The 12,518-nt window shown below is 41.8% G+C and overlaps 1 protein-coding gene across 2 annotated transcripts in view; it reads right to left on the bottom strand.

The window, feature by feature from the left end:
• Window positions 1-12,518, bottom strand: part of ATP6V0A1 (ATPase H+ transporting V0 subunit a1) — a 42,573-nt gene that overhangs the window by 23,860 nt on the left and 6,195 nt on the right. For both annotated transcript variants that reach the window (XM_044444478.1, XM_044444479.1), the window contains exons 5-10: window positions 12,257-12,339; window positions 10,488-10,614; window positions 6,566-6,648; window positions 6,250-6,343; window positions 4,480-4,692; window positions 3,390-3,540 (exon numbers count right to left, since the gene is read on the bottom strand). In XM_044444478.1, the coding sequence (XP_044300413.1) occupies window positions 3,390-3,540; window positions 4,480-4,692; window positions 6,250-6,343; window positions 6,566-6,648; window positions 10,488-10,614; window positions 12,257-12,339 (751 nt within the window). The remainder of the gene's footprint in view (window positions 1-3,389; window positions 3,541-4,479; window positions 4,693-6,249; window positions 6,344-6,565; window positions 6,649-10,487; window positions 10,615-12,256; window positions 12,340-12,518) is intronic.

The following is a 12,518-nucleotide window of genomic DNA, read 5'->3' on the forward strand; positions in this document are numbered from 1 at the left end:
ACACATGAAACTTCTGACAAACCAAACACTGTTTGTAAGAAAATTGGCTTCATGCTTATTCTAATTAGATTAAAAAGCAAGCTGACTTATTAGTTCACCCATTTGTCCTACTCAGCGCTCAGGTCCATTTCTATCCAGCCTTCTTTCTCTTCTGCTAAAGAGCCAGTTTGCTCTAGAGAAAATGCTACATTTTCATGGGTAGATATTGTGTTAAGCAGACAACCAAGAACTACATCCAAGGAGACAACAACACAAAAAAATTACACTGGTAAGAAATTGCTTCATTCCTTATCTAGTTCTTTTTGAATGCTAATGTATTCCATTGCATGTGAACTAGCATAATTGCCTATTTAAAGGGGAAAATGTCTTCTAAAGACTCTTATATTTATTCCTACCTTTTTCCTCTTGTGGGGAAGCCAAAGTGGCTTACATTATCTTCCTCCTCTCAATGTTATCCTCACAACAACCGCCCTGAGAGTTAAGTTAGGCTGAGAGTGACCTGCTCCAAGTCATCCCATCAGTTTACACAGGGTGACCCCACCCCCATACAACCTCAGGAATTTATTAAAAATTGTGTATTTATTTTTACATGTTCAACCTTCAGTCATCTTCAAAGTCCTTCCATTTGATGCAACACACCTATCAAGACTTTTTTCCCCACTGCTCAAAGCAGGTTTTGAATATGTCAATTCTGATGCCTTTTAGTGCTTCTGCCATTTTTTGTTTCACTTCTAAATCGGCAAAACGTTTCCCTTTGAGGACATTTTTCCTCCGGGGAAACAAAACAAGTTGCACAGGGCAAGATCGGGTGAATAGGCAGGGTGGGGCACAAGGGTCAAAAACTGTGGAACACTCAGCTGAACAAAATTTCACCATTGCACGCTGAAATAGGCAAACACATTGAAAGAGTCTCCAAAAAAACCTCACTGAAGCCGAATGCAGCCTCTCACAACAACCCAGCTGGGTACACTGATGCAGATGGGTTCTTAGAACACTCACCCAGCGGGGGAAACCTGTACTACAAAGGGCCTGCCCTCCAGAAGATAATTCCTGATTTTTTGGGGTCCCCTGTCATATGACCAAGCAGGTACTTGATCCCAGAACTCCTGAGTCTCTGGTATAACAGTCTAACTATCACACCACACCGGCTGTTAGCTTTGATAAGATGGACTTGCAATGAGATGCTGCAGTGAGGGCAGTTATATTGTGAGTTCAATATAGTCAACCAGCCATAGGTTTTTAAAAAAAAAACAGATATTCCATTCTATTTCCCCTCCAGTTTTATTCTCAAGTGTGATCCACCACAGAACTGTAGGGTGCTGCTACTTAAGATGTAAGCTACTCTATTCCATTTTCCCTTTAATCACCTCCACTTTTCTGTCCCCACCAGCCCCGCTAGTCAAGTCAGCATCCTGTGCCCAAGCAGGCTCAGTCCTCATTGTGCTGCCTTTCAACCCTATTGTTCCACTTTAGGGTGTTTTCTTTAAAGATCATGTCTGTGGGTGTGGGGATCTGCAAACCTTGGGACTTCCCTGCTTTCCTGGCTAAGTGGAGGACTGTAATTTTTCAGGACTGTAATTCATCCTATCTGCAGGATGCCAGGTTGGTGCCAGGTGAGGAAGGTGGCCTACAGGTTAACCAGAAATTGAGTTCTCATATTCAAAGGCAGCATATCCCTAGCAAACACTGGCCGTATTTCTCTTCAACATGTTCTGTCCATAAGCTTCCTCAGCTATCTGCTTGGACAAAGCACTTCGCTACACTGACCTGACACTGAATGAGTCTGCTCTCTGTGTGTGCTTGATTATCAAAATATGCAAGCTGTTATTGCAATACAACTTCAAACAGACATATGCATCCATGCTATAAAAAGAGATGCCTGCCTGGCAAGAGGGAAACATTTTAGCATTTGTCTAATAAATGAAGCTCTAAGAGTACATTGCCACAGTATAATCATTTACTGTGTTTCAAACTGTGTTTGTGTTTTAATGAAGGATATGATTTTGCTGTTGTTGTATAATGTCATATTACTGATAGTTTTATACTGTGACTTTAGCATTTTAAGATTACATTTGATTGTTTCTGTTCTGTTGTTGAAGCACTTAAGAGTATCCTAATATTTTAAAAAATCCCAAACTATAAACTCTTGAGTAAAAAAAACTATGCTCAATAGAAGACCGGCTGAGAGTCCACAGGATGGTGCAGAGCCACTCTTGTGCTTACAGACAGCAAGGCCTGCCAGCAACACCTCCAGAGGTCTCCCTGGTACAGCCGTAGAAAGCCCCATCACTATCCTGTAAAGGACGCCAGAACAGTGTTCCAGGGGCATATCAGGGCAGGCCTCAGATAGCTGATGCAGTAAACTCCCACCTACTGGAGATAGCTTGAAGGACAATGGGGAAACTCTGGGGCAGGAAGAACTAGAAAGAGCCTGTCCCACTCCAGGCACAACAAACTGCCAGGGCTCTGAATGTGGCAGCAATCTGATCACATGTCTTCCTTGCCCCTGTGAGAAGAATTCAACTAGGCACCTTCTCAACAGCTGCAGCTTTTGATTTTAATTTTCCCACCCCATCCCCAAGTTTCCATAGTTTACGGGGAAAACATGGTGTGAGGCACTTGTCTTGTAATGCCTGTATACACAAGCAGCCAAATTTCTGTTCTCTCTCAGTTCTTCCTTGTAATTTCCACCTCAAGTTGTACCTCTCCTACCCACTTCCTCTTCTCCAGTTCAGTCCCAATTGAGACTGAATTAGCAACTGGAAAAGGAGAAGAAAGAATAAAAATTCGTTTGCTGTTGAGACCCAAATTTTGAGCTCTTCACAGCTAGCTCTGCATCTTTCAGCTTTCACTTTGTTCCTCTCTAACATAATACCCACCCACTGCACAGCTGTCTATCTTTGAGAGAAGTAGCAAAAATAGTTTGTTAAAACCAGCACTGAGGTCTTCTATTCACAGATAGCTATCTATTGCAGATTTTGACATTCAAAGTAGAGGACATTGAAAGGAGCCTTAATTGTGCACATAACTTGCTTTATTTGGGGTTTTTAACAACAGTTTATTACTGATTACACTTGCATTCCATACTGGCTATCATAGAAGCAGTTTACATGGATTTCCCACTGGTCTCCTGTCCAAAAATAGACTAAGTCCACAGCTTCTCCAGGGCCATGCAGGATTAAATGCTCCCAAGACATTATTTGGGCTTATAATTTTGGTTGATTTGTATGGGAGTTGGGGAGAAAAGAAAAAATCTATACTGCAACCTGTATTAGGGTAAGCCTTTTCACACACTCATGCATGGGTCAGAAATAAAGAACAGCTGGGCACATCCAACAATACATCACCAGTTGGAAGCAAGGGCTGTTTGTGTAGCCATTCTACATTACCTGGATTAATTTCACGGTATGTTCCAATGCCATAGGCATCTACTATGTTTTGAAAGCCAGCAGTGAACTTGTTGGTCTTGTTATATGTGGGTGGAGTCTGGTTGGTCTGCATCCTATTCAGGATGGAGGGGACAGTGGATCCGCTGTGCTCCTGTTACTCAGAAAGGGAAAAGAAATTAATAAACTTGCTTACTGTGGAGCAGAAGCCCAAATTAAATTCAGACACATACACGTCTTTCCAAGTTATTTTTGAAAGCTGCATGTTGTCACTTTGCAGGCTCCCTATAGGATTGTGCAATGTCTTTTGCTTCTAGGTTACATGAGAGGGTTTGTTTCAAAAAGAACCAAAAGAATGTTCAGATTGAATTACTTTCAGAGCCTCAACCAGCAACCTAATTAATGGATTCCATCACACTCCCTCTTAAATACCTTACTATGTGCTTGTTTCTTTAAAGTCGAAACCTATACAGTTTATCAAAGTAGCCAGTGTGCTTTTAAAGCCAGTGAGAAAGCCTACATCACCAAAGGAATCCAGAGCAAAAGGAAGTCAGTTGTCCTAAGGGCACAATGAATGCTGCTTGAACTAGAAATAATACCTAGGCAGTGGGTGCGTCGTTCAAAACCTAGGCATGCCTCCCCTCTAGAAAAAGCTGAGGAATGCAAACTGAAGGCCATGTGTTTAAGTTGGACAGATATCAAGTGGGAGTTCTCTGCTCTTTTCCTGTCCAGAGGTGGAGATGACAGGAGTTTTCTAAATAAGGAATCCCACTACAGTGCAGCCCTGTGAATGGGCCCTTACTGAAATACCTACATAAGGATGGCGAGCAAGAGAAATGAGAGCACAAGCATGCTTGCAAAGGGCAAAGCAGTCCTTCATGCACATGGAGGAAGCAGCTACTGGTCCTGTTCAGACTCATGTCACCTCCACTTCCCAAACAAGAGGTCTTTCTGTGAATCAAATGTTTTACTTCTGAGACCCACAGATCTCCCCGCAGTCATTTTGCCTATAAAGAAACTTTCACCAAAAAGCACAGCCAGCAATGGTTCCAGGGCATCATGGCAGAGCTAAAGAGGCAAGAATTGTACTCACTGTACCACGTCTGAGGGCAAACTGAATGGAATCGAGGTCAGCAACAGGACACCAAACTTCAGCAATGAGGCATTTCTGAGTCACATCGATATTGCAAAGGTTCAAGGTGTGGTAGATGGCCTTCATCTTGCGCACCTTGATGAACCAGACACGGACATTCTTTGCAGCAGCCTGCAAGACCCTCTGTCGATGATCCTCTGTTTGGTTCAGCACCTGCAAGAGGAAAGGGGCAGGGCCTGATACATGAGAGATGCTCACTACATTTCAAGACCGTCCATAGCTGAAGGCTCTGCTGCAGCAGCCAAAACCAGGGTTATGTATACTAGAAATTCTTCACACACACACACCCATGAATTCAAATTCAGGATTTATTGTTGAATTTGAGTCTGATCATATTTTTGATCTCTCTTTAGTTGTTCATCTATAATTTATTTTGCAATAAACACACACAGACATACAGAATGCACACATATATAAATCTCACAAACTGTCTAAAATAATTGAATTGCCTGTATTCTTAACACACACTCTTCTCCTGCTAAGCCAGACAAGGTGGAAACAGGTCTACAGAGCATTCTTTTGCTACTCTATGAGCTATGGAAAATCTGTTCAGACCACTCTAGTTTGAGACTGAAAATATTTTAAGATTATCTCTGCAGTTGTACCAGATACAGCTGCAAGTATGTGAACATAGGGATAAAAACACACTTGAAATATGGACAAGACTACTCCTGCTCACTCACTCCAATGTTCCAGTTCTATGTATTGCCCACACAGAAAGCACGTTTTTAGTCAATCCAATCTCAATACTGCCTATTCTAATGGAAAAAATAAATCACTCACATTTCTACTAAGGGGACGGTTGGCCCTTCCCTACCTCTGGCTGATATTTACTAGAAAAAGTACAGCAAGGGAAAAGAACTACACAGAGAACTGTAAGCTCCAAAGAGAATGCACATCTCAAATGTGTTTAACTCAAAGAGATTTTTATTGTTGCTTTTTAAAAAGATGAAAACAGACTAGATTCTTGCAGTACTTTTGTTACTTTAAATACATTTTATATCTGCTTAGGTTACAATTATGTGCTTGTTTATTATATGCCTGTTTAAAACAGAAAAAGTTCTTAGAACTTTCAGCAAGTCCCTGCCAGCAACATTGGCAGGGGGATACTGGGAGTTGTAAGATTTGAGGGGAGGTGGCTAAAGATGGCTTATATATGGATGCCTGGTCAGATGTCACAAGAACTGAGACTTGTGATCCTACAAAAGCATTAAACACATACATGATCCGAGACCTAAGCTTTCTTGGGCCAGAGCCACTTAGTGCAACACAAGAAACAAATGAAGACATGCTCTACACCCCATCCTTTGGTTCAGCCCTATAATTTCTGTGATGTTGCTTGTACACACAAACTCCAAGAGTGTAGTGCAGGAGCCTAGTGAGAGAAGGAATAGTTTGCTCCTCTTGTCCAGTCAAGAAAATGGCACTGGAACACATGGGAATCAGGCACAGAGTTAAAGGGGGCTGTGAAACCTTCCAAGCTCCCACAGAACCAGGCCTAAGAGGAGACTGCCTAAAGCTACATATGGTTCTAGAGACACCAGACATTAGCAATTGTATCTCAAGCCCCTGTACCCCAAATGACAATATGTGAATGTTGATAAGTTCTCCTACAGCATAGGAGGCCAAAAGAGAGAACAAAGTCAGGCTCACAGGTACAGCCAGTGGAAAGAAAATCTCCACCCTCCCTCTCCCCATCAGCATTTATACCATCTGAAGATCATCAATTCTGGTGTTGACTCCTGCAGCCATTTCTTTCCTTTCCTGTGGTGTTTCTGGACAGGGGTACAGAGAAGCCCGGAATCTGAAAGATACACAGACTGTTAAGTAACAGATAAATATATAAAATGACCCAAGATAATGGGATGCTCACTCTTGAAAGACAGCTCTACATGAAAAATAACTGACTGGGGGCAGCTGCAGAAAGTGTGACAGCAATTGTTACTCAAAGAAAAGAACTCAAAATGAGTTGAAAGCAGATTGGGCTCTATTCAAACCAAAGAACCTTTTATTTCAACTTCCTTACCCTTCACAGATCTTCTTGACTCTATTTTTCAATTGGTCACCTTGGAAAAAAATAATGAACACAGACTTGTGCACGTAGTCACCCTAGAAGAGAGAAAAACCTGATGCAGTAAGTGCCCCTAAAACAGCAACAGATCAAGGATTTGGGATTAACCACTACAAAACTTCAAGTATTGCCACTGCATTATTCATTTACCATTAATGGTCTAGCAGACTAGTATCTGTCTTGGACCAGGAAGACTCCATTCAGGTCCACTGCTCAGCAATATAATTGCTGAATAAAATCTAAACCTAATCTACCACACAAAGATGCTGTGAGGGTAAAACTGAGGGAAATCATTTGCCTAGAGGCCCTTATGGAAAGTAAAACCAACCCACTGAGATATCCTGAAGATGGTTTTATGGGTTGAAATCCCACACACTCAGCAGCCTGCTTCTGGTGGCTGCAGTCATTATCTTTTACAACATTCAGGGGGGAACAGATTTGTGAGTTAAGCTTTAAAATTTATCCAGCTCTTCCACAGACCTCGCAAAGCTCTCACAACCATTCTACAGAGACTACCAAAAAGTCATATAAGAGGTAGGGAGATACCTCACTCAGCTTGAGCTGAATAATGAAGAGGGGGAGCAGAGCAGTATGAGTCCATCTAACTAACTTTGGCTACTGGGATAGCAAAGTAACTGCAGAAACCAGGCAAATACGCCAAGCAGCTGATCAAGGACACAAACTAGAGTAAACATGCAGGAGGAAAAGAAGTGAATAGAAAGGAACTGATTTTGGTGGTGTACTTTGGAGTCCAAACCCTTGAACTCTCCCGGGAGGCCAGCAATGCATTCTTTTAGCAGCTGGCTGGAGTCAGATAGCAGCTCCCTGCCTTCCTGCATTTGTTCAAACAAAACACTAGACAAGCTTTATTAGGAAATGTTGGCACAACTTCGATAAGAACAGTAGCACTGGGTGCAACTTCACAGTCCATTGCAATTTCATCACTTAGAGACAGAGAAAGCTGACAGGATTCAAAACACATTCTCCCCGCATTAAAAAACAAAACAAAACCTGCACCGCAGGATTAGATCTTGCCGTATTATGAATATGCACAAGCAGCAAACCTAAATGGATTTCTTTATTTATACTTCAGTGGACACAAGATAGGTGCAAACAAGTTATGGCTTATAACTGCCAAAGGAAGAAAGGGAAGGTCTCATTCTTGGCCTCTGGAAGCCCCTCACATACCCCTCAGAACTTTTCACAAACCCCAGATTCTCAGGTTCTAAACTGAGATATACAAGTCTGCCCTTGTACAATACAAAGCCTGCCATTACTCAGTAGCAAGGAAAATGCACTCTGCACATGCTTCAAGGCAAAGGTGAGCAAACTGAAGCCCTTAGGCTAATTAGATAAATTTTACTGTGGTCAAAGACCAGCTCAATGTGCATAAATAAATAGAATTTAAAAGGAAGGAAAATATGTTAAGAATTAACTGTCATAAAACCCCAGTCAGATTAGTAGGCACTTCAACACAATGCACTACTTCTGTAATTCAAAGCCATCATCTCAAGTAAGTGGCATTCCAGACTTTGTCTTTCATCCAGCTAAGTAGATGCACACTCCTTCAGGATCCTCCTTCAGACACCCATCATGGCCAAGAAGAATTAAGCAACACTGTATTTAGTGACCTGGGGTTAGTGTCAGACAGCAAAATATAGACATATTGTTGTCCCATATTGCCCGGAAAGCAATTCATCAGTGGGGAAATGAGTGCAGCGTGATTATTCCTATAAAATGCACACCACAGCAGGATGTGCTCTGTAGTTTCTATCTGTTTCATAACACAGGGGCAAAGGTGCTCTGACCAAGGGATCTTTTTATACCATCCCTCCAAAACTGCTGATGGAAGACCATTAAGGCAGGCCAAGGTAAAAGCCCTTCTGTGTTTGTGCAGCTCCAACTGTTCAAGACAGGGTGCAGCTATTGCAATGTGTCTATAGTCCACCCTAAGATAGAATTCTGGGGCACTATTGAGATCACTTTTCTCTCTATGTCTGTTATGCACTACTTGATCGTTTCCGTTTTCTGTTCAAAGCCCATATTTAGTAGAGTCTGCAGGGGAAGGCCCAAGAGAGCTATTTTCTGCTCAATTTATTTGAATTTCAAATTATCCTGCAAAATTAGTGGAGCAAGGTCACCTGGAAAATATAACAATCTGAGCCAATACACAAGGATAGCCCCCCAGATCCTAGCTTCAATTTTAATCTGACCAAGCTTTAATCTTATCTTTGCATTGGAGACATCTCTAGAAACATCCAGTATTGCCCTCAGAAATTTTGATGGTACACGTTGTAGTACTTGGATATTCAGAAAAGGCTCCAATTGAGATCCATACAATAACTGAGCTAGTACTTTTGCTTGGTATAATTGGAGGGCTAAGGGGATACAGTGTTCACCTTTTGTTCGCATGAATTGTATTATGGCTGAAGAGCTTCTCGGTGTGTTTAATGCCACATATTCCACATTAGGCTAATTTTAAACTCTAGCAAGAGTGATCTGGGTATATAGAGGGAGAGGGAGAGACAGCGGAAATGAGAGAGAGAGAGAGAGAGAGAGAGAGAAGGATGCAGCAGGAACAAGGAGAAAAAGAGTCACCTGGCCAGCACCAGCATGCGACCCTCAGCAGATTAGGATGAGGAAATATGATACCTGTCCCTAGAGCACATTCTGTGCTATGGAATTTCTGAATGCACGTTAGGGTTTTTTGCAGTATAAAATTCAGCTTTCATTAGAAATTTCTGTTTTCATTGGATCCCCAAGAGTGTTCCAATTTAGCATAATTAATAAATGAACAGCAACTCTAAAAAAATATCATGAAGCTTTTTGTTTTGTTTGCCCGAATACTTCACAAGTACATGAAATATTTAAGGCAAAAATTAAAGCACACAATATGATTTAAATGTTCTCTTCTCTTCCACGGGTTCTCAAAGTACGGCCTGCAGGAAGGATCCGGCCCGCCATGGCCATCCATCTGGCCCGCGCCACCATTCACCGTCCTCGCGTGCGCTTGCTGCACGGACAAGGAGGTGGCGGCTTGCTCACTCGGAGACGGTCTCTGAGCGATCACGTCACTGCTGCCGCCTGCCTCCCGCACGCGTGCGCTTGGAGATGGTCTCCGAACAAGCAAGCGGCCGCCGCCGCCTGCCTCCTGTATGTGCACGCTCGCCGCTGCCTTGCAGCCCGGGCGGGGCGGTGGCGGCTTGCTCTCTCAGAGATGGTTTTGGACTCGCTGGGAGATCTCTGAGCAAGCGAGCCACCGCCACGTGTGCCCAATGCCGCCTCGCACGCACCTGACGGCACCTGACCGGTCCGCGCCCCCAGGCACCCCCACTTCACCGGCCCGCGACGGTCACCACAGCCTTTCAACTGGCCCCCTATTCAAAAAGTTTGAGGACCACTGTTCTATTCCATTGGAGTAGGGAACAGAATATAAATGCAACAATAAATAAATATTATATAGACTTTACTAGAATTATAGAATGCATTGAATATCTGTACCGCAATATACAAATATGCAATTAAACTGGGCCTCTTAAATAATTAAGAATGTTGATCTATTTGCATATTCTAATAGATTAATTTAAATAATACTGCATATAGCCAAAACCTCAGTATTGATACCTCTGAAGAGAGCAACATACAGAACAGTTTACAATTCACTTATTTAAGGCATAATACGTCAGTATATTAAGTGACCACTATATAACTTTGAAGCAAACAAGCAGTCCTTGGATTTCTGCACTAATTAAAATAAGCCTTACCCCCAACTCAAAATAGAACTTAATTAATTGGCCTTTAGGAAAAACAAAACATCCAAAAGGTTTTAATCTTGACAGCCCACAGCAGCCTATTGCTGCAGAAATAGGTCTTTTACCGTCACTGGGTCCTCCAATGGGTTTTCAATTTCAGCCTGACGCAAGAAGACATTTCCACGACACACCCTCCACAGCATCCGTTCAAAGGTAGGGATTCGCTCACGGTTGATCACACCAGCCACAAATCTGAACACAATAAGAGTGAAAGCCAACAAGAAAGAACATTTTGGAACAATGAACTGATCCACGCACAACTTAGAACAGAATGATCATGCTTACTGAGGCTACTGGGAGTTCTAAACAAACACATCTGGAGGATAACAGGTCAGGGAAGGCTGGCCTAAAAGAACGTGGAGAATGCAACAGAAAAGCCACCAGAATGCACAAGAATCTTAACATAGGCACATTTTTTAAAACCATAGAAACTATTGAATTTTAATTGGCTACAGTAAGAAACTGCACTTTTGTCGCACCTACAAATGGCTCAGAAATTACCTCATATTATACTTAAGGAATTTATGATTTAGCATGATGTCTGAATTGACAAACCAGAGTTTGCAACTGGCCAGTAAATCAGAAACCAGGGTTTGAAATACATGTACAAGCAATAGTATACATTATCCATGGTTTGGGATGATATCTGAACTGATAAGTTGCAGTTTTGGGTTTCAACCACTCCTAGGACTGCTGCACTAAAGGGGCAGCCATGAATTTATGAACCGCAATATTGAGATGAAGAAAAGCAAAAGCAGCCAGCTGGTTCTAAACACTGTATTGTTTATCTACCACACATTCAGTTCAAACCATAATTGGCTTTCTAAATACAGTTAGAACAAGCAATGTTTTTGTGCAATTCAGACATTACTGGTAACTGGTACAAAGTAATCAGAACAAAACTTAAGCTGCATTCTCAGAGAACATGACACTTGAAAAGGACACAATCTATTAAAACCTTTTGTGTCCATGTAAGGAAGCTTTTTGAGACTGATATCTGGAGAGAGCAGAGTCTTGAATAAGCCAACAAGAAAAAATAAGGGCTGGCTGTCATAGAAGCCTCCTGAAAACAAAATAAGCTATAAATCTAGCACATTGCGAGTTGGAATTAGTTCTGCTGATGGGCTGCACTATAAATTCAGTCTTCCAACAGTTATTAACATATAAACATATAGACATATGCTACAGAAATTTTAAAAAGCAAACATCAAACTTATTATGATACTGAATCAAACCTACAGTACACAATGGTGAGTGTAGGAAAAACAGGACCTCTATTTCACCCATATTTGGTACTTAAAATAATTTAAGTTAAAAAAAGTTCAGCAACCTTTCTGAAGTGCTAGTAATGAGCAATTTCCTAAATCTAGAACCTATCCATCCATTGTTAGAGGATGTATATATTAACAGCAACTGTTAAAGCTGCCATGCAATTCTCATCATTTTTTCCAGCTATTCCAAGCAGTAAAATAAGGAGAGCAACTTGAAACTGATAACCTACACCAATCTGGATTAGCAGCACAATCTGTGACCAAAATGTATTCAGTTATTTACATTTTAAATAGTATTCAATGTGAAAATGCAGTCAGCTGACAAAACTGGACATGATGTGGGCCATCAACAGAAATGTGATTTAGATGTAATATCTAGCAATTCAGCAGATCTAGAAAAGACTGGATGTCTACAGGCTAGCCTGTTCTCTTCTAGTTTTGTGGACAAAGAGTCAAGAACAACATGAAAGAATGCAGATCCGTCTTTCATTCCAAGGCCTGTGGCCTAGAAGAGATTCTGTGAAGCATCACTGGTGCTGCTCAAACAGAAATGTTGTACATACCCCAGTCGCAGTGGAGCTCCTCTTCCTATTTCACTTGGCTCCAGCAGTGACGAAGATTCCTCCAACAACTCAGGATCCGCCATCTGCTGATGATGCAATTCAGCCTGAATTCACAAATCAATTAATATCTAATGAAACTAGTTAGTGGCATGCAGAGGGATGAGGAACCAGGAGATGGATGAACAGAAGCAAAGAGAGACTAGATAAAGAAAAATCAGAGACAGAGACAGAGACAGAGACAGAGAGAGAGAGAGAGAGAGAG

This window comes from Varanus komodoensis, unplaced genomic scaffold, assembly GCF_004798865.1.
Source record: "Varanus komodoensis strain SLA01 unplaced genomic scaffold, ASM479886v1 scaffold45, whole genome shotgun sequence".
Lineage (NCBI taxonomy): Eukaryota > Metazoa > Chordata > Lepidosauria > Squamata > Varanidae > Varanus > Varanus komodoensis.